We start from the raw sequence: 22306 nt of genomic DNA, 5'->3' as shown, positions 1-22306 counted from the left end.
GACATTTAGTCTTGAGTACGTGAGAATAAAATTCTCCTCTTATATATGCTGTGTTCCAGCAACCTCAGATCTTGTTGAAGGAATTTTTTCTCAAAGAGGCTTGGTTATGTGTCTGACATGCCAGAGTGACAAATTCATTATTAGAATTATTGGTTTTTTTTAAAGTGTAACAAAGGCCTTAAACTTGTAAAATTTTTCTTATTCTTTCAGATTGAACTTCATATTCATCTAGATTGTTCTATTCGAATTACAACTATATGGGATTTATTACAGTAAGTATTATATATTTTTTTACACAATATATTTTAAAAATATATTTATTGACAAAAAATGTTACACACATTTTATTTTATTAAATTTTATTGAACAATATTTTATCAAATTGAATTTTCTTTATTAATGTATTTTTATTTGTTTGTATACTGCACTTGCTTACTCCTACCAGTGTGGTGGAGTCTGTAAACAAATAGTTTGAATCTAACTCCAGCAAATTTGAAATGTGCCACTCCTCCACTACGATTCCTTTTATAAGGAATTTTACGTGTGTGACAGATATACCACTTGGTATCCAAATATTTTTATCTAAAATTTCTCTACAAGTTGTAGTAAAATTGATGGTGAAAATCAAAAAATAGATTTAATGAATTTACCTTGGAAAAACTTTCGAGTACATAAAGAAACACGTCTTCATTGGCCAAACAAATTCCACTTTCATTAGTTAATTATCAAAAATTGATTTTTAAAGAAAAGATTTAAATACAATAAATGAAAAAAACAATGATTTGATTAATGAATGATGTAATAAATTGGTTTGCAAAATAGTTTCTCTCGCTCTGGCTACTACAAGAATAGTTAATTTCCAACCGACGGTTGACTAAAATAAAGTATGTTGTAGAATTTTAAAATATTAATTTTGGAAAAATATACTAGTCATCTTGAACTAATACATACAATCATGCCCCAAGAAAACAGATGAATAATAAGCTGGAACAATCCTATTAATTACATATTGCAGTTTTCACTTCCTCCTTTAGGTTGTTGCACTTAGATTCTGATCTCGGTTTTATCTTTTTGTTGTGTTTCTATTGACTGTTTTAAGACCAAATTATGTTATAGAAACAATAATAAATAGTTATAATAGAAAGGCAGTGAAAAAGTTAATTGGTCGAAAACAATTGATATCCAAAAAATCATCTGAGATAAAAAAATATTATGCTGAACAAAAATTATGACATCCGAAATAAAAGTAAAAATTTTTTCTTGGGAGTTTCTTTTTTGGTAAAGATAAGCTTGGCACTTTTAAGTCATATAAACTTTTTATTATTGTCTCTGCACTTTGTGTTCTTGTTTAAACAACATAGTGACATGGTAGAACTTTTAAGAACAAATTTCAAAGATATTTGGGTTGCAATTTGAAAAAATTATCATCAACCTTTAAATTTTCACTGTTGTCCACCTGTCCTCTTGTTATCTGTCTGTCTTTCTTTAATGTCAAGAACAGAGTTAGATAGATGAAAGAAGAGACCAGATATGGAAACCTTAGGGACAGGAGGCCTAGATTAACCACACAAGATCTTCCAATGTAAACCAGAAATCACGTTATTTCAATTCAAAAATTTTCCCCCAAAAGGTGTAAGATTGTAAAATTTGGGATTGGAATTGCTGGAGTCAAAAGAATTTTACCGATTCTGACTCTACAACACTGACTGCTACATAAAATAAATAATATCAATATAAAATTCATTCTAATTTTTATTCAATTTATTAATTGATAAGCTATTTAATTAATAAATCATTTTAATTAAAAAGCCATATATTTATATAGGGCTGTCCATAAATGATGTAAATGTTATGCCTCATGGGCAGGGGGTAATTCAGAATGTGACAAGGATGGGCAAATGATTCATGTGATGTCATGTTTCACATTCACCATTAATCAGTATCAATCATGCTTTTTTAACACAATATGACACATTTAAAATATAGTTTTTTTTTACTTAAATTTATATAAGAACACTAAAGATAACGAAAAGTAAATGTGTATCATACAGTTAGTTTACTACAACAATTCATTTATATACCATACCATGGCTTACCATAGTAACACCACAGCTATTACTATGGTGTTACAGCCATAGTAAAATGATTGGCATGCTTTCTGGACTATATAGTGTGAAATTTTTATTACCACAGTTCTCCGTTCACCACAGTTCACAGTTTATTACCATTAGTTCTCCCTAGTCAGTCGTTATTGTGCTATTATTATGAAGCCATAGGTTGTCATAGGTTTGTTTTTAAGATAAATTGAGTTAAACAAGTTAATTTTGTTTGTACAGTACATAGAACTTTGATATCCATCAAGGCATGAGACTGAGACCAAGCACACTACTATATTTACAAGCTAAACAGTTATTTACTGTGTTAGATTTGTTAGAAATATTGAACTTTTTGAAAAATTAAAAGTTTATTTTTAGAATATTACCAAAGAAAAAGGAAACAGAGAAATGATACTTGATGAAATTTTCTAAATCTGTAAATGCAACACTTGTCATGGACTGGAGGAAAACAACTTTGAGTTTGGAATTTCTTTATTAGGAATATAATGCATAAGATGTTGAGTGGATAAATGGTGACAACATTGACATGACAGGACAAAGCATCCCCAAGGATGCACATACCTCTAACATTTCCATTGTGTTAATTGAAGAACATCTTATAAACTAATGGGAGTGAAATAACTTGCTAATAAAAAATAAAATTTTGATTACTTTAATGCTATTGTCATATAGTTTTTTATTTTAATAAAAGTGTAAATAAATCATTTTATGTTAATATATTTCCATTACATAATTGATGCAATGTATTGTAATAATGCAAAAGCTTTGTCAGGGGTGACAACCAATGTGACATCATTTGTAAGGGACTTTATCATAATGTGACAATAAATGACATGGGAGGGAAAGGGAAAAGGGAGCTTAAAAGTGTTAAATTTTAGAGTGACATCATTTATGGATGGCCCCATAGATATAAAGTTTATACTCTGACATAAAAATTGAGAAGTAATGTTTATACATTAGTGATACTTGTAACTTAAATGAGTCTACATTGTATTATTTTTAATACAAGAATGATAATGAATAATGATTATTAACCATTAATCAACAATAATCATTAATCAAAAAGTATTGCCAGTCATGAATAGTGAAAAGCAGTACTAATTAGTTAGATTATCCTCAAAATTTAATAACAATACATACAATAACTATATTTGAGTGCATTCAATCATTGCTTGCATTGATTTATTTAATTATATATACCAGTGGAAGCTGAACTATGGCCCCTAGGTGAAATTAAGTGTGCAGCACACAATGATTTGTGATATGTTTACAGAATCCTGTTAACATATTTGAAACATCCTTATAAATGCTAGAAATAAGCCAACTTTTAGTATATATGGAATTTATAAAATATTTGTGATCTACCTACCTATGATTTGTATGACTTATGTGAAATTTGGCCTGCCAATTGAAAAGTTTGGGCACCATTGTGATATACACTATACAATTAATGATTATATTTTAATTTACTGTATTGACCTGAATATTAGTTTATGTTTTTTCCTGTTTTAAAGGGACAAAAAAGCTATCTCAACTTATATTCGATCCTCAACTTAACTATATTTGCATCTGATTAAAGTTTACTTTGATTTTGATAACTGTGGTACACATTGTACAGAGTTAAACTGATGTTAAAATGGAGTGTATCAATTGTTTAGCAATACCAAATGTCAGTCAAGCTGTGACCTGCCATGCTGCACCTGCAAACTGTGTGGAAGTTGTTTGGCACAATTCTAAATAACAGATTTGTTGACTGCTCAAAAGCATTTATTTTAAGCATACTGGATACACTCCATGATGCGGGGAGCAAAAATAAACAAGACATACAAAACTCTTGGTATTAAATACAAAACAATACAAAAATTACAACAAAATATCTTTAATTAAATTAAATTAGGGAGCATCTATCAGTATTAAAAAAAACAATGAATAAATAATAATAATATTTCTTACTTATAAAAGACAAAATATTAATAACCAATACATCAATTGACAGATGCTCCCAAATAAAAAGCATTTACTTAAACTAAGCCAGTTGTTTTTATCATATTCAATAGAATCAGCCAGTTTTGGTAACTAATACAGAAAATTTAATTTTTTATTTTATTTTTAGAAGTCTTTACTAATAAGGCCACCATCAAAAATTAGTAGGATGTTGCTGAAAATTTATAGCAAAATTTATTCTGTTGTAAAGTGTAAATTTCTATTGTAATTGTAAACTTATTGTATTCAATACGATTATATGTTTTGGACTTTTTATAAAGTGTTTTAGACAGTTATAAAAAAAATAAGATATGTGAAAATGAAGCACAAAATTTATGTTTTGTTTTTAATAATCATAAAACTGCAAGTATACTTCATGGAATACACTTGAAATAACCAAAAAAACGCCTATCGCAAACTCTGCAAGCCTGGAATATATCATAAAAATAGCAACGAACTGAACCTTAAAAGAAATTCCAAGATATTTTTTACTGTAAAATCTAACATTTTCGATCTTCACAGGAGATCTTCCTCAGGTTTCTCTAAATTAGGTTTTTCAAATAATTTTTAAAAATGTTCCATCTCTGCATTCGAATTTAGAGAAACCTGAGGAAAAGCTCTTGTGAAGATCGAAACGTTAGATTTTACAGTAAAAAAATATCCTGGAATTTCTTTTAAGGTTCAGTTCATTGCTATTTTTACAAGGAAGGAATGATTTAAATGTGATTTTGTAAAAATTACTAAGAAAGTAATCAAAAATTCTTTTATGCTGGTTGATTCCCAGATATTTAAAAATAGAAATTAAATATTTTTTAAATTGGAATGCAGAGATGGAATGGAACATTTTAAAATGTTTTTTGAATTTATAACTAAAGTAATTTTGTAAAGAAAGAAATGTAATTGAACATGACTAATTTTCACAATCATCTGCATAGATAAAAAGTTTACATACTCTAAGAATAACAGTAGAATTATGAAAGATTGTTGACAAAGATACAATTATAAAGGGCTTTAAGATATTTATGTTACCAACAACTTGGACAGAACAGAGGGTGTTTTTACTGTTGTACTGTATACTGTTTGTTTTTTGTTTTATGTTTGTTCAAGAAGTGTTGTAAAAAGCTTTCATTATTCTCCTACTTAATATTTAAATTTATAAAATAAAACTGTCTGGAGATCTGGCTTCCTTAGAGTAGATGGTTTTAGGAGTAGTGGTCACTTGTCTGGCCACAGAGTCACCAGGATGTCTAGTCTCGAGTTATACTAGTAGCAACGCGAATTGTGAGAATATCACATAGTACTAACTCATCTGGCAAGACCATTCACTGAAGAAGTTAGTGACGTTTGACACTCTCAACACACTTTATTTACATAATTTGAGACTAGGCAACCAGGATGATGGAGGGGGGTTAAAATTTTCAAAATATTTGGCTATGAAGTTTGTCAATATTCCCACGCCAAAAGAAGTGCTTCACACTGTATTACATTAAAAATGCTTTGTAGTGCGATTATTAAAATTTTCACAATATTTGAAAAATTAGTTTTTAAGTTTTAAATGAATTCTATACTGGATCTTTTTGACAGGGAGTGTGTGTATAAAATGATTTTTGTAAAATAATAATTTTCCTTAAACAGATGAATGTTTCATTTTCTTAAGGCTAATGTATCTTAAACTTCATTATATTACGTTACATGATGTATAGGATATTTTATAATTTCTTTTTAGGTTTGCATGAATTTTTATTCTTAGGGCAGTTAAAATAACTTATTATTCAAAATACTTTGCTGTATAAGCATTAAATTCTTAAACTGTTCAATTTCTCTCTCAAGGAACATAAACAACAAATGTAATGCCTTCATTAAATACTTTTGCAATGAAATCAAGTCTTTCTTTAAGAATTATGCTATCATTATTTTATCTTGCACTATTTTTTCTTAATTTAAACATTTCTATTAATGGTGAATTTATCAGGTCAGTCCATAAGTCCATGTGCATTTTTATGACTCAGAAAAATCTTGTTTTGCTGTTAAAAATGTTAGTCTAATGTGATAATTTTTACACTGAAGTGTTAAATTGGATCTCATTCATATAATACTGTTCAGAATTGTGAACATTTCAGTTGTTTATTTTCATTAAAATGGAAGTAACCAATGAATACAAAAAAACATGTTTTATACTTTTTATTTTTAAGTGGTGAGAATGCTATAAATGCAGCCAAAAAAATAAATACTGTACATAATCAAATTGTAATTAGTGCAAGGACTGCGCAGAAGTGGTTTGAAAGATTTAGAAACAATGATTTTAGTGTGGAGGATAAGGCTCGTACTGGAAGACCCGTTGACTTTGATGATGATGCTCTCTCTGCACTAGTTGAAGCAGAACCATCTTTAACAGTTGATGAAATTGTGGAACGTTTAAATTCATCCCATGGAACTGTTCATAGACACCTATAACAAATCGGAAAAGTTTCAAAGCTAGGAAAATGGATACCATGCGAACTGTCAATAGCTAACCGACAACAATGTGTAAACATTTGCACGTCTCTTTTATCCCGCATTGCTTTAGAACATTTTCTTGGTAGACTGGTTACTGGAGACGAAAAATGGATCCTCTATAATAATGTGATGAGAAAAAGACAATGAATGGATTGCAACAAGCAGCCAAAACTGACTGCAAAAGGTGGGTTGCATCCAAAAAAAATTCTTTTGTCTGTTTGGTGGGATATGTCAGGTGTAATTCACTTTGAGCTATTAGAACCTAATCAAACAATTACAGCTCAAATGTATTGTGAGCAATTAGAGCATTTAAATGAAAAATTGAAAAAAAATCGACCGTCGTTAGTGAACAGAAAGCAGGTTCTCTTGCAGCATAACAATGCCAGACCACACGCTGCAAAAATAACTGTACAGAAACTCGAAAGCTACAACTGGGAAATTTTACCTCATCCACCATATTCGCCAGATATTGCTCCCAGTGATTATCATCTTTTTCGCAGTTTGCAGAATTTTTTAAAAGAGAAAACTTTTGAGGATGAGAACAATGTAAAAAAGGCTATTTCTGAATATTTTGATTCAAAACCGAAATCATTTTATGAAGACGGGATTAAAAAGCTACCATCAAGATGGCAAGAAATTGTACAAAATAATGGTGAATACATTATAGATTGAAATAAAATTTAATTAAAATTTTTTGCTGCTTTTTTTGTAGATAAAAATACGCACGAACTTATGGACTGACCTGATATATCATATGACATTTTCCTATTGCATAGTGTAGACAACTGAGGTATATGCAAAGAACACAGATGTCTACTGCAATCGGTACTGTCTATATTTTATTATAGTGTATAAAAGTTCATTCATATTCAGCTCGTTTGTATTCATTTTTGTTTTGTTATATACAGTATATTTTATCATAGCAATAATTTATAAAAATTGATAAAATTTAATTTTCATATTTCTCATCTATTTTTAGAAAGAAAAAATTATATCCAGAATATAAAACATTGGAAGAACTTACTAAAGTTTGCCTTATTACTAAACCAAGCTGTCTGAAGAATTTCCTTAAACCTTGTGAAATAATTATTTCTGCAGTTTCGTAAGTATCTTTTTTTAAAATTTCATTTATTCAATTGAAATCACGACTCGTCAAGTACTAAATGGGCCACTTTTTGTCCCGTCATGGTCGGCTGGGTACATGCATACATGCCACATTACAAAATTATCATACAAAGCATTACAAGAAAATCATTAATTATATCAATCAAAAATATTTTTTTTTAAAATTTTAACAGAAAGAATTTGAGTGTTTTACAATTAGTTATAATTTTAAGCATTATTTGCCTATTTTTAAACTTGTTAATTACTATTAATTTCAACAAACTGGATGTATTCTCATAAATTGCTGTAGTTTTGAAGATTTAATTGAATTTTCTAATTGCTTTCAGCATATTTTGATTTAAAGTTTTGCTACAATCTGCACATATATCGGAAATACTTATGTATACAGAGTGTTTTGAAATTCCTGTTACAAAGTTATATAACAAATTTATTAAGAGAACTAAAATAAAAATGCTCAGTAACATTTTTTGAATAAAGCCTTTGTTAAGGAGTTATAAATGTTTAAAGTTCAGTGATGTCACTTCAGGAATTTGGTGCATGTGAATAGATTAAAAAGTATGCATATATTTTTTTATCATATACTTTTATTTTAAAACTTCTTTAGAGACTGGGCTATTGTACAAAAATTCACTACCTTTATATTCACCCAGATGATTTTTCCAAAAAATGAATGATTTCGGTCTACTTCTAAGACCTGCTTCAGGTGCAAAAAATTTTTAAAAAGATGGAATTTCTAATATTATGACGTTCTAATATGTCGAACACAGGCAAACTGACACATAAATTTGAATTAAAAATCTTTTTAATAGAATTGACCAATAGGATGAGTCCAAATGTGAAAGTTCTAAAACCATTTTTCATAATGATGTATCAAAGTGGGCCTGCCACACTTATTAAATGCACCTCTCCTCAAAGTTTATACATTGACTCTGCTTCTCTGCTTTAAAAATCTCAAGTGCCTCTAGTACTTTTTAAAGCAGAGAAACATGGTCAATGTATAAACTTTAAGGAGAAGAGGTGCATTTCACAAGCGTAGCAGGCCTTCTTTGATATGTTATTATGAAAAATGGTTCCCATAATGATTGTAAATACATTTTGTGCCAACATTTAGAAAATAAAATAATTAACGCTTCAGTGTTGTGGCGTTACAAATTGCATCTTATTAAAATTTAGATATACTCGCAAGCACTTTCAATAGCTTATAGCTATCATCCTCAGGCGAAAAATCGAATACAATTATTTTCGAATGTTCAGCTTTTTAATGGACGTTTCAAATTATGTAATGCATGTAGATGGAATTCAGAATAAAATATTAAAATTCAAATAATTTCAAAATTGATAGAAACGTGCTGTAATGATGTAGTATCCCCAAGAATACTTAAAAATCATATAATTGTGCCGTATTTGGCTGTGGCATAAGTGAGAATGCAAAATTATAATTTAAATTGTTTGAATAATGTTATTATCCACAGCTGTGGGATTTCCAATGTCGGTGCGTTGCACGGTGCTACAGTGGATATGTCTTTACATATCCACAGAATTATTCAGAATATTTCTCTTTGATCATTGCACCACTTAGGTAATTTAATGTGGGCCCGAAGCAGTAGATAATCCTGGTCTAGTACCTTTTTAGCTAACTCCGTTGCTGGTCTATTGTATCTAATATCATCCTGATGTTCCAAGATATGGGACCGAAGCATTCTGGTAGTAGAACCTATGTATATAATTTCCTTCCCTGACAGTGCATGCTTTAACGGAATTTTGTAGACCCCTGATTTTTCATTTAACGTGAGTGTGTTTCTATCATTGCACAACACTCTTCTTAGTGTAGGTTGAGGGGCTAAGGGCAAAGTAAAACCATGCTTTCTAAATAGATGTGCTATTTTTAGCGATATAGGGCCCAAAAACGGTATTGGAGGTTGCACTATCTTTAGTTTTTCTTTGTTGCAGAGAAAAGACTTTGGAACAATTTGTTTTTGACATGGTTATGGAGATAACGAAACCTGGAAGTAGAAAAACCAGCATTGTGCACCACCCTATTAATAAGTTGTAATTCCTTGTCTATTAATGTCTGGGTGGATGGGAGAAGGAGTGCTGTCCAAATAAGAGAAGTAATAGCAGAATTTACAAAATTTGAGGGCTGGAAAGCAGTTGTGGGGATAATATGTGGCACCCTGTTGTTTTTATGGTGGACTGAAAAAGTAGCTCAGGAGATCTATATATTTCCAGATCTAAAAAGGAGATTCTGTTATTTTGTTCTTCTTCCACTGTGAAGTTGATAGAAGAATATATAGAAGCTAACATTTGAATAAACTTGTCTAATTCCTGTGCGGAGCCATCCCATGCAAGCAATATTTCATCAACATATTGTAAATACATGATTGGATAGTGGATTGCCAAAGGGGCATGGAAAATATGATACTCTATATTCCTCATGATAAGCTCTGCCAAAATGAGTGACAGGGGAACCCATTGGCAGAGCTTATTATGATACTAAATTACTTAAGCAGTGCAACGATCAAAGAGAAATATTCATATGGGAGAACCTTTACATATCCACTGTAACACTGTACAATGTACTGACATTGGAAACCTCGCAGCTGTGGATAATAACATTATTCAAACAATTTAAATTATAATTTTGCATTCTCAGTTATGCCACAGACAAATACAGCACAATTATATGCTTTTTAAGTATTTTTGGGGATACTACATCATTACAGCACGTTTCTGTAAATTTTGAAATTATTTGAATTTTAATATTTTATTTTGAATTCCATCTACGTGCATTACATAATTTGAAACGTCCATTAAAAAGCTGAACATTTGAAAATAATTATATTCGATTTTTCACCTGAGGATGATAGCTATAAGCTATTGAAAGTGCTTGCGAGTACATCTGAATTTTAATAAGACGCAATTTGTAACACCACAACACTGAAGTGTGAAAAATGTTTTAGAACTTTTATATTTAGACGCATCCTATTGTCAATTCTATAAAAAAAATGTTTAATTCAAATTTATGTATCAGCTCTCCTGCGTTCGACATATTAGAGATTCCATCTTTTTAAAAATTTTTTGCACCTGAAGCAGGTCTTAGAAGTAGACTGAAAATGTTCATTTATTTTGGAAAAATCATCTGGGTGGATATAAAGGTAGTGAACTTTTGTGGTTTATTTTCATTAAAACAAATACTTTCTAGGTGATTATAGTAAACTTTTACTTTTTAAGTAAATTGTTATCATCTTGCAACAGGTATAAAAAAAATAAAAATATGCAGATGTGGGAGGCTTATAAAGAAGAGCAATCTACTTACATAAATTACGGTTGCAGCACAAGAAATTCAACACACACCAGGTATTTTTAGTGAGTGTACCAGAACATGCTTTGCAGATACAACATTTGCATAGATGTTGGAGGTGTGCATTCCAAGCAATTCTTGTAGTGGATCAGGATGCAAAGCAAAACACTTATTCTGTCTCTCTATTTAGTGCAATTGCATCGCTGTCATCTGATGACTTATAGAGCAATGCATTCACTACCCTATGTGCCTACACTATGTGAAATGGAAGATGATTTCCAAGGAATTATGGGCATTTTTTAAAATGGCAGCAAAACTTTTAACTTAAAATAAAGTTTTTATATTTTTTAATTTAATTTTTAAAATCTAATATTAGCTATTTTTTCATCTTTTCAATATTTCTACATTATGCCGTATGTAGTGCTAATGATGATGTGTAAACATATGATGTCATGTACACTTGGAATTATGGATGCTGCATACTGATTGGCTGTGACAGAATTGCCATGTGAAGATATATGTTGTTCCAGTACTCTGTCACCAAAGTATTTAAAAGTGACTCTAACCGGAAGGTGATTTTCCTGCATATGAGCAGTGACAAAAGCAATTGAATCACCTCAAAATTGCACTAAGTGAAGAGCCAGCATTAAGAAGTATTACACATTTTTATAAAAAGAACATTGCTTTCAAATATGTAAAAATAAAGTACAAAATTTTTAGATGAATCTACTCTTTTTTTTTTTTTTTTTTAAAAAAAACCTTTCAATCTAAATAAAAAGCATTCTAAATAATCAATCTAAATAAAAACATGAATTTGTCCTTATTTCTATGAAAACCCAGAAGTGACATTACTGAACTTTAAATTTCTATAACTCCTTAATAAAGACTATTCAAAAAATGTTACTGAAGATTTTTATTTTAGTTTTTCTAAAGGAATCTGTTCTATAAGTTTGTAACAGGAATTTCAAAACACACTGTATAGTAATTCTTCTGTAGTGTAGAATTTTAACACACATCTCCTTTAATATATTCAGAGAGCTAATGATTTCTTATCATTATATTAATAAAAATATTTTTTTTAAGTTTATTATTACAGCATATGCACTAGTTATAATAAAACAAATAATCCCAATAATGTTATTTCATAGTGATTACACAATTTTTCTACTTGAATACTTCTCACTCTTATGAATTTCTCATAAAACAATTGTTAGGTTTGTAAGAGTTGGAAGATAATTGACTGAATGTTTTGGTATAAATGCTAAAATAATGTTATTTTGGTGTTTCAAAATGGTTCAGTATAGTAATATTTAGTATTCTGGTATAGCAAACCCTGGAGCCTGCTGTTTTAAGGGATCTGAGTCCAATTTTCAGAATTTTTAATTTTCAGCTGGACCAAACTATCTATAAAAATTTCTGAAAGGCCTTTATTCATATTCATAATGGGTATGAATGAAAGCCCTTTTAGTCTTTATAGAATAGAAAGAATTGTTTTAAAATGTTTGCATTATAGTAAAAAATAAATAATGTATTAAATTTATGATAAATATTTTATGTATTTGTGTGCTTAATATATAAATATTTTAAGATATTTACTTTTTATTTAGTGGTGATCCAGAAGCATTAGAAAGAATAGCCTATGAATTATGTGAAGATGAAGCAAAAGAAGGTGTATTATACTTTGAAATGCGTTTTTCTCCGCATTTATGTTGTTCTTCACCAAATCAAGAATCAAATTTATCTGCTGAAGAAGTTTTAAACTCTGTTATTAAAGGCATGAATAAAGGTCAAAAAGATTTTAATATCAAAGCAAAAATTATATTATGTTGCATCCGAGGCCATCCAGGTTGGTTTTAATAGTATAACATCTTAAAATATTTATAAAATAAATAAATTTCGATCATCTAGAAAGAAAATAATATACATATTTTACAATTTTTCTATGTGGAAATAATAAAATATCATCATTTTTTCATTTTTATTTTTTTAGAATGGTCTCAAGAAGTTTTGGATTTATGTGAAAAATATCAAAATGATGGAGTAGTGGGAATAGATATTGCAGGTGATGAAGCACAGGAACTTGCATCTCCAACTGATATAGAAATTTACAAAGTATTTGATATATATAAATTTTATAACAATAAAAATATGAAACATAAAACTAAATAGCCAGATTTTCAGGATAAATTTAAGCTAATTTTTATTGTGTCAAAATTTGGCCTGAAGGTAAGTTGTTATACTAGCATCATGGGTACAAATGCAACTCTGAATGAGATGGTTAGAACTTTTTCATAGGAGTAAAAATTCAAAAAGAACTGATGGTCTCACATGTGACCCTTTGTGATATATAGCTCTCCTGAAATCAGCCCATCTGGTTTTTAAACACACGATAGTCTTATTGGAAGTGCGTGGTGTGACTGATTGCAAGCCAGAAGTAGTTAATTCAATGGCATTTCTTGTGTTTTATGAGCTTTTAGTTGTCTTAGTAAAGTGGAAAACGGTTGATTTTTAGCAATGTTTTGAGAAATAATTCCAAATTTTACCCCAGTTTGAAGGGTAAAATTTAAAAGTAAATCATTAAGCTGTCTACTTTCAGACCAGATTTCAACATTAAATGAATTTAAATTAGCATAAATGTAACCTAAAAATAATCAACAGTTTATATTTGTTTTATTATTAGGCCAAGACTCCATTAGCTTAAAAAATGAGCATAAAATCACTCTTAATTATTTTTAATCAAGTGACTATTTGTGTTTGCACTTATATTGCAATGAAGGTCCTGTTCCACTAGTGAACATTTTTACAGTGGAAGTACTGCCACCTAGTGTCAAAAGTAAATACATTTTTGCATGTAAATTGATAGAAACAAAGCATTGTAGCTTGGCTGTTCTTAACTAAAGTTAAACTAATCAGATAACTTCACAAGCACCAAAACAGTGAGAGCAAGAGCTAGAATAAGCTAATGTTTCCCATAATTTTTGCATAATGTCATGATGATGTAGAAGCCCACTGACTTCTGATTGGTTGATAGTACTGTTTTAGAGAGATATTTGTGTCAAAAGTTGGACACGGCTCAACTCATTTTACACTCATTTTACATCATGCTCCAGTGTAAAATATCATGGTCAATGATTAAAAATTATTACAGCAAGTGTTTTATGCTCATTTTTTTACACTAGTGAGTCTTGGCCTTACTTTGGAATTTTAGTTATATTGGATATATAAAAATATGAACTGATAAATATAAAAGTAATTATTAAATTATACATGTATGATGTAGTAATTTAGAATTCAAGAATCATAGATTTATTACAGAAAATATTACAATTCATAACATGCTTTGGAGTTACAAACTTAATATTATCTACTAATAAGCCAAATGCAGTGGCATAGCATGGGTGTCAGCCGCCCGGGGCGGAGGAAAATTTCGCCACCCCCTTATTTAGGTATAAGTAATGAAAAATTCCGTGCTCATTTCAATCGGTCCAAATCATAGGTGCGACAAAAATATGAAATGAAATGGTTCAAATTTTTACAAGATATTATTATTTATTGTGAAGTTTTGCCGCCCCTTAAAAGTGTCGCCTGGGTTGGGCCGCCCCTGCCGCCCCACTACGCCACGCCACTGTAAGCCAAATGACTACCAAATTAAATTGGGATACTTTTCTGCAATTATTTAAATTAATTTTTAAATAATTTATTACTAGAGGGAGGATAAATTAATTTCAAATTATTTAGAAATTAAAATAATCGCAGAAAAGTATCCCAATTTATTCTCGTAGTTGTTTGGCTTATTACTAAAGTATTAGGTTTCAAGATCTTTGCATATGAATAATCTACATTTTTAGCAATTTACAAGAAATAAAAATTTACATTTTTTACATTCATCTTTATTATATTTTTTTAGTTATTTGCATATATGAGAAATTTCAAATGACTATAAAAAGTCTAAATTAGAAATTCTATTGAATTAGAGGGACACATTGATCATTCATCTAACTGTTTTCTAGAATTCAAACACTAAGTTGTCAAAATTAACAATAATAATAATCAAATTTTATTTGTAAATTTAGTCCATTTGACCAGGATACAGGGAAAAAATTGATTAAAATACATTGACAAAAATCTTCATTATAAACCAAAACCAAGAGTTATATTATATATATTATATAATAATCTAACAGAAATATTGAAACATTGCATAAATGCATAATATAATAATTGCAACATTATAATTTCTACAGAATAACAATGATAATATGATTTTAAGGTATAATCTTGAAAAGTTAATACAATATAATTAATATTTTTAGATTATTTCAAATGCATTAGTTACTAATGTTTAATTTTATTTATAAATTATTAGAAGGCAAAAGGACTTGGAATTCATCGTACAGTCCATGCAGGGGAAGCAGGACCTGCATCAAATGTATCTATAGCTATACATGAAATGTATACAGAGAGAATTGGTCATGGCTACCACATTTTAGAGGATGAAGAAATTTATGAAAATGCTCTTTCATCAGGGATACATTTTGAAATTTGTCCATATTCAAGTTATTTAACAGGATCAGTTTCTCCAGAAATTACACATCCAGTTGTGAGGTAACTTAAAAAATTTTTAAAATATTAAAAAATTAATTTTATGATATTTGTTGCTAATATTAGAGAGAAAGCATTACAATAATTAATTATTTTTTTCGACCCTGTGGGCACTAAAAAAGTTTTTTTGCACCTGGATTGCCAAGATCATAAAGATGTCAGTCTGCCACTTGGCGGAGAGCTGTAAATTAAAGTCCAGATCAGATTTTCATAAATTTTTATGAATAATTTGATTTGGATATCTAGCTGATTGGCTCCATTATGAACTTAGTTGAACCCCTAACAGGAATTAAAAAAGATAATTTTAATGCAAAGTAGAAAAGAGTTATTAATAAAAAAAAAAACATACAATTTGGCTTAGAAATATACAATCTTTGTATGACTGTCTTATACATAATTAATAATAATGAAAATTTATTAATAATTATGAATATTATTATATATATTTTTTATTTTTAATGTTATTTTTCTTATTTTACAGTAATATCACATTTAGTTAATCTATAATTTATTCATTAAAAAAATGTATTTATTGAGCTGTAATTTGAAAAAATTGTAGACCTGTAAATTCCCACTGTCATCTCTCTGTTTGTCAGTCCTTCTTTAATCTCAAGAATGGTGTTAGATAGATGAAAGTTGAAATCAGATATGGAAATATTAGGGGCAGGAGGTCCCAATTAACTATATACAAACTTCCAGTCTAGACTGGAAGTCACATGATTTCAATCAAAAATTTTTCCTCAGAACTGAGTTACATAGATGACTGGCATGACTCTGTTGTTATTAGGAAAAGTATGTGTAGGGGCAAAACACTACTAATTTGAGATCAAGAGCATATACAGTATTTTAAATCAAATAAATTAAAATATGCTTAAAAATTGCAACCTAGCATTGTGGCAATGTCACAATAATTTTTAAAGTAATAAAATAAATATTTATTTAAAGAAACTATTTTTCCATTAATTAGCACTGTAGAAGTTTGATAACCCAGCACTTAATAATCCAGAATATCTGATAATCTGGCACATTCTAAAAAATAGCCAATAATCTGAAATTGTCCAATAATAATATGGTATGTTAGTATTCTGCACCCACCAATGTCCGAGCGGTTCTGCGCTAAACACTGGGAGTTCGGTCGCGGGTTCACGCCGCGCTCGGACGGCTGGTCACGTGGAGTTTTCCGGGTTTTCTCCAAGTTTGTAACACCTGAATAGGGGCAAGTTTCCCTTACAAGACTTCCTGGAAGGCATTTCCCCTCGAAAAAACATTGCGCTCCAGAGAAGGCAATGGGGAACCACTCTGGATGTAATTTTCCCCAGGATACACCTTGGTACATTACTAACCATCTATTAACCTATGCCAAGTGTTTGCTGATGTCAGGAGTCCCGATATGGCACATAGAGAGAGAGAGAGAGTATTCTGCAAATTGAAATTTGTGTGGACATATGGTGCACTAAGGACTCTGGATTGAAATCAAGGAAAAGATGGGATAGTTGTGTACATTGCTATGTGTCAGGAGATCATCATCTCAAGAATAGTTAAGAGAATCTCAAATTTGTATGCAGTGCAATTTAGTAAACTATACTTAGTGTACATTGTATTGTTCCAAATGAATATTGCTTACTTAGAGCTAGCACACATGTTATTTTTTCAGTAGCATATGTGACTGAAGTATTTTTTCCCACAGGCTAATGCTAAGAGAGTGCACCTAAAAACAGGTTTCTCATACTTGGAGCATGAGAAATCTGTTTTTGTAAACTTTTGTAAACTATATATATATATATATATATATATATATATATATATATACAGTAAATGTCTGAAAAATAAATATTTCAGTATACACTAGTGTTCACTAGAAAGAGAAGCTATCATTTACAATTGGCAAATAGTCCAGTTGGAGTGTGCAGTAGCAGGCACAGTTGACCTTCGTCCTGTGGAATCTCAGAAATGTCTGTGTTTCACACCATCATCATGTTCGGCTGAATATTTCCCAAAGATTTGGGAAGTACCCAGGGATATTCACTCATTGGTCCTTGGTTTCGGAGAGCATAGTAGTGTGCAGGTTGAGATGGAGTCACGGGTTGATAAACCTCTACATCTCTGGCAGTGTTTGTGGTGTCTAACTGGCTTTGCTGCAATGATTCTACGATGATCTCATGCCAAGGGTCAACCTGTTCTAATTGTGGTTGCTCAGTGGTTTGGGAGGATGAGTTTGCATTTGGCATGTCAGTGCTTTCTTTTCCTGTATTGGGTGGTGCAAATTTCATCCTAGCGACTACAGGTTACATCCTATTAGCATGCATGTGCAATTTCTTCCCAGACTGTATATTTTGGACTATAAAATCCATGTGGCTCATTTCTGCAATTATTCTATATGAACTGTGCCATCACGGGGCTAATTTCCATTTTAATCCTGATGGGACAGCTACTTTGTTCATGAAAAACCTGTCTCCAATTGAAAATTTGTAGGGTTTGTGTTTGCGTTGATGATAGATGTTCCTATTGTTCACAGCTTTTTCCATGTGTTCTTAAGCTAATTTGTGAGCTGAGGTCATCCTCGCTCTTAATTTGCTCACATAATTTTCACCTACATCATAACAAGGTCTAGTGGGTTCTGTCACTATGTCAAAGGGGTCAGATTGCATCCATACAAAAGATAAAGGGTGTTTCATTAGTACTTGAGTGTACTGTTGTGTTGTATGTGAAAAGGGCATAAGGGATCATCTCATCCCAGTTTCTCTGATCTGCATCAACATAGTGCATTAGAATGTCAATTAGCATTTTGTTCAAGCACTCCACCATTCCATTGCACCAGGGGTGATATGCGATTGTAAGGAGTCTTTCCACACGTAGCAATTCCAGACCTCCTTCATGACTTTGGAAACAAAATTGGATCCTCTATCTGTGAACAATTGCTTCAGGACCGAATGTCTAAGAATAATTTGTGTGACGAATACTTTTGCCACGGTTTTTGCAGTGATATCAGGCAATGGGATTGCTTCTGCCCATCTTGAAAAATTATCAATAAAGACTAATAGATATTTGTTACCATTACTAGTGATAGGAAGGGGATCCTGGATATCCAGCGCAGTGCGTTTGAAGAGTCTTGATGCTCGAGGAAGCGTCTACAGTGGGGCTTGATGTCTGTGTTGGGGCCTTCTCCTCATTGCACATTCTTGGCAACTATCACAGTAATGTGTGATGTTCTTGTTTATCTCTAGCCAAAAAAATTGTGTCTGCAATTTCTCTTGCATCTTTTTCACACCTACATATCCTGAACTGGGGATATCATGAAACAATTTGAAAGCATAGTCTACCATGACTTTGGGTATGACTATTTTGTCCCATTTTTCGTTTTTCTCAAGATTTTCCTTCTGGTGATAGTATTTCGTCCGTGTCTAAATAATAATTTACAACATCTATGTTCATTCCCAGGGAGGATGAATCTGCCATTAATTGTTGTCAGATCTGCTTACAAAAGGAATCTCTTAACTGTTATTCCTTTATTTGCACTTTGCTGTATATGGGTTGCATTTCGCAGATCTTTGCCATAGGCATTGAGCTTAGTGCATCTGCATTTGTGTGAGCTTTTGTAGGTGGCCTCTTGCAGGTAACCAGGAAAAGGTCATGTTTTTGTTTATTCTGATTTTATCGCGATGTTTCTTTTGGTTTGCATTTTCTTTTGATTGCATCATTTAGTGTTGCCACCTTTTCAAAATTGCTGATCCAGACAGCAGGTCAGGTTCATTTGAATAGAGGTCCCTGACACATGCGCAATGTCATTTTGCCATGTGAAGAATAATGTGCATGCCAGTTCTAAACCAGCTAGGGAAGTACCTTTGTGTATGAGTAACTTAACTTCAGAAATGGTATAGTTTAGCTCTAAAAGAAGTGAGAAGCAAAATGAAAAAAAAAGGTCAACAGGAGATGCGCATATATGTCATTGGTGTAAGATGGATTAAGCTTAGGTGAAAGTGAAGTATTTTGCTGTTAAAAATAAAGTAAATTTATAAAAACATTTGCTAGTACTTTGTTTTATCATAGTTTCACAATTTATATGAAATCCCTGACAAAATTAATAGTTAACCTGACAGTGAATTAAAAACCGGACTGTCCAGGTGAAAACCGGCCTGGTGGCAACACTAGCATCATTTTGTTTTATGTTTTTTTGTTTCTTCCGCTAAATGAAAGGTTCCTACTTTAATTCCTTTATTTGTTTTCACCAGTTGTGTTCGTATGTTTATAATTTTAATGGGCACTCTATTGCGCTTCCATGTTTTGACAAAAGCTTGATACTCACATGCAGAAATGGCAAACAGAGACCGTCGATGGAAATGGTTGCCATTCTGTTGTCTTTCTGTGCCGCATGTACTCACATGCAGAAGTACCCTACAGTTGAATGGCGTGCCATCTCCCAGCCGTAAATATAAACAGCTACTACAATAGGTGGGCCACGTGCCAGTAGTCAAAAATGGCATCTATTGGGATTGCTTTGTTATATCAATTAAACTTTCTAACTTTGCTTACAATCTTATCGCAAATAAAAAAGCTCAAAAACAAAGAATTTGGATAGGAAAATTATTCTAAATCATCAAAAGTTAGGAATATTAAATACTTTACGTTATTCTCAATACTTTATGCAGTAAGTACGTCTAATTGGCTTTAATATTTAAATCAGATAATAATATAGCGTATAAATGAAATATATTAGCATATTAGTATATAAATAAAGCTTTTTAGACTGGCCGACCACCATAGTTCAAATGCTATCATCCCACATGATCTCTATGACGCTATCTCTAAACGGCTCTCCTATTGGTCTAATTTTTTCCATTTCACTTTCCGTGATGGCAAAGGTTGAAAATTTTCATCTTTAACAGTGGACGTTTTTCTAGTTTCGTTTTAATAAGTTTTTATAATAAATTTTTAATTTCAACCCATTTTTGGAACCTCACAATCTGGTACTATTCTAGTTCCATAAATACCAGATTAACTGACTTCTATTGTAACTTGAAAAAGTAAAAATATTAGAACTAATTTACACCTGCTGTGCAAAGATAAAAAACACACTCAAACAACTTTGAAATGCTGAAATAACTAAACATCCAAAAACATTTCGGCTATTAAATTATTCCAGCATTTCAAGGTTGTTTGAGTGTGTTTGTAAAAATATTAGTTTTGTTGGTTTTGAAATTTAAATATAACTTTTAGTGCTTTCTACTTAAAATTAATGTTAAATTTTATAATTTCAGATTTGCAGAAGATAATTTAAGTTTTTCAATAAATAAAGATGATACCACTTTAATTGGGAAAACTTTAGATGAAGAATATGACTTACTTAGAAAAATTGGCTTGAAAGAAGTTCACTTTACACGAGCCGTAAGTTTAATAATTACTCAAATATTATTAATATACAATACTATTTGTAAGTATGAGATTTATATAATTAATCTCATATTTTATACATTAAACATCATCATTGATGTAATTTTAATCACAGATATCAGTATAGATTTATAAATGCATATTGATATCTGATTGAATGTATACTATGCTAGCCAGAGACAACTAGATAGACAAGACAGTAAAAGCCTCAGTCTATTATTTTAGGGAAACTGATTTGAAGTCCAGGTTCAGATATGTTGGTTTATTCCTCACCACTAGCACCCCATTGAGGGCAGGTTATATGGTGAATGTAAGAAAGTTCTAATTATGTCTACAAGATGAAAAGAATTCAAGTATCTTTGCTGAGAATATGGTTTCATACAGGAAGCATTTATACATGGTCTTCCAAAAAAGAATTCTACCATTTTAAATTACTGTAATTATGTTAATTATTACCCGAGAAGTATGTGTTGTAACCAATCAATAGAGTAATTGTTCCAGTTACATCTACCACCTGCATTAAAACATCTTTTTGTCTATTGCTTCTAAGAAGCACGTAAATTGAAAACGACAACTTTACAACAGAAGACATTTTGTGTTCTGTAATCCACAAAGTAGAACCACTCATTGTTGTGCAAAAGAATGTTTGTCTTAAATGGTGGATAACTTCAAAATTGGCTACAAAACTCAAAAAAATCATTGAAAATCATGTTACACAGCAATGAGTGATTTCTTATAGAAATTTCATTATATATGTTTTACAATAGAAGCCATTTACTGTAATCATGGATATTGTTACTAGTTACCTACTGCCACCCAAGATTACGGTAAATGGCTTCTATTGTATTTACAAGTAAATAGACATTTTTAAAATGCCTTTTTGCACTATAAGTTGTAATTAGGGTTTCTCAAACAGGATCCCAGGATCTCTGCTGTTTTTTTAACCTGGGAAACATCCCAGGAAATTTTTCTCATCCCGGGAAATCCTGCAAATTTCTTAAAAGTTCGCTTTTTCCTTTTTTTATGTTAAGGTTGAGGAAATTTTGCAAATAGAAAGTATAATTAACTCAAGCTGTCAGAATGCATTTGTATTTATTAATTTTAAACCCACTTATTAGTTTAAATTTTTCCTTGTTATGGCATTCCACAGATTGTCAGTAATCAATTTTTGGCAAGACTGAAAATTCTTTACTTGTCAGGACCTGTAATATCTGGAATAATTGTGCCGATGCTGTCTTCATTTTAACTATGTCCAGTAGCTTCAACGACTACGTAACGCTAGGTTGTGCAAATT

At 30.9% G+C, this 22306-nt stretch overlaps 1 protein-coding gene across 1 annotated transcript in view; it reads left to right on the top strand.

The window, feature by feature from the left end:
* Window positions 1–22306, top strand: part of LOC136988442 (adenosine deaminase-like) — a 32640-nt gene that overhangs the window by 8428 nt on the left and 1906 nt on the right. The window contains exons 2-7 of the mRNA XM_067286288.1: window positions 211–272; window positions 7576–7698; window positions 12630–12868; window positions 13013–13134; window positions 15389–15627; window positions 20880–21006. Of these exons, the coding sequence (XP_067142389.1) occupies window positions 211–272; window positions 7576–7698; window positions 12630–12868; window positions 13013–13134; window positions 15389–15627; window positions 20880–21006 (912 nt within the window). The remainder of the gene's footprint in view (window positions 1–210; window positions 273–7575; window positions 7699–12629; window positions 12869–13012; window positions 13135–15388; window positions 15628–20879; window positions 21007–22306) is intronic.

This window comes from Centruroides vittatus, unplaced genomic scaffold (assembly GCF_030686945.1).
Source record: "Centruroides vittatus isolate TY-2023 unplaced genomic scaffold, ASM3068694v2 scaffold_3315, whole genome shotgun sequence".
In the NCBI taxonomy this organism is placed as follows: domain Eukaryota; kingdom Metazoa; phylum Arthropoda; class Arachnida; order Scorpiones; family Buthidae; genus Centruroides; species Centruroides vittatus.
The sequence above is the reverse complement of the archived record's forward strand: the minus strand, read 5'-3'. Positions and strand labels throughout refer to the sequence as shown.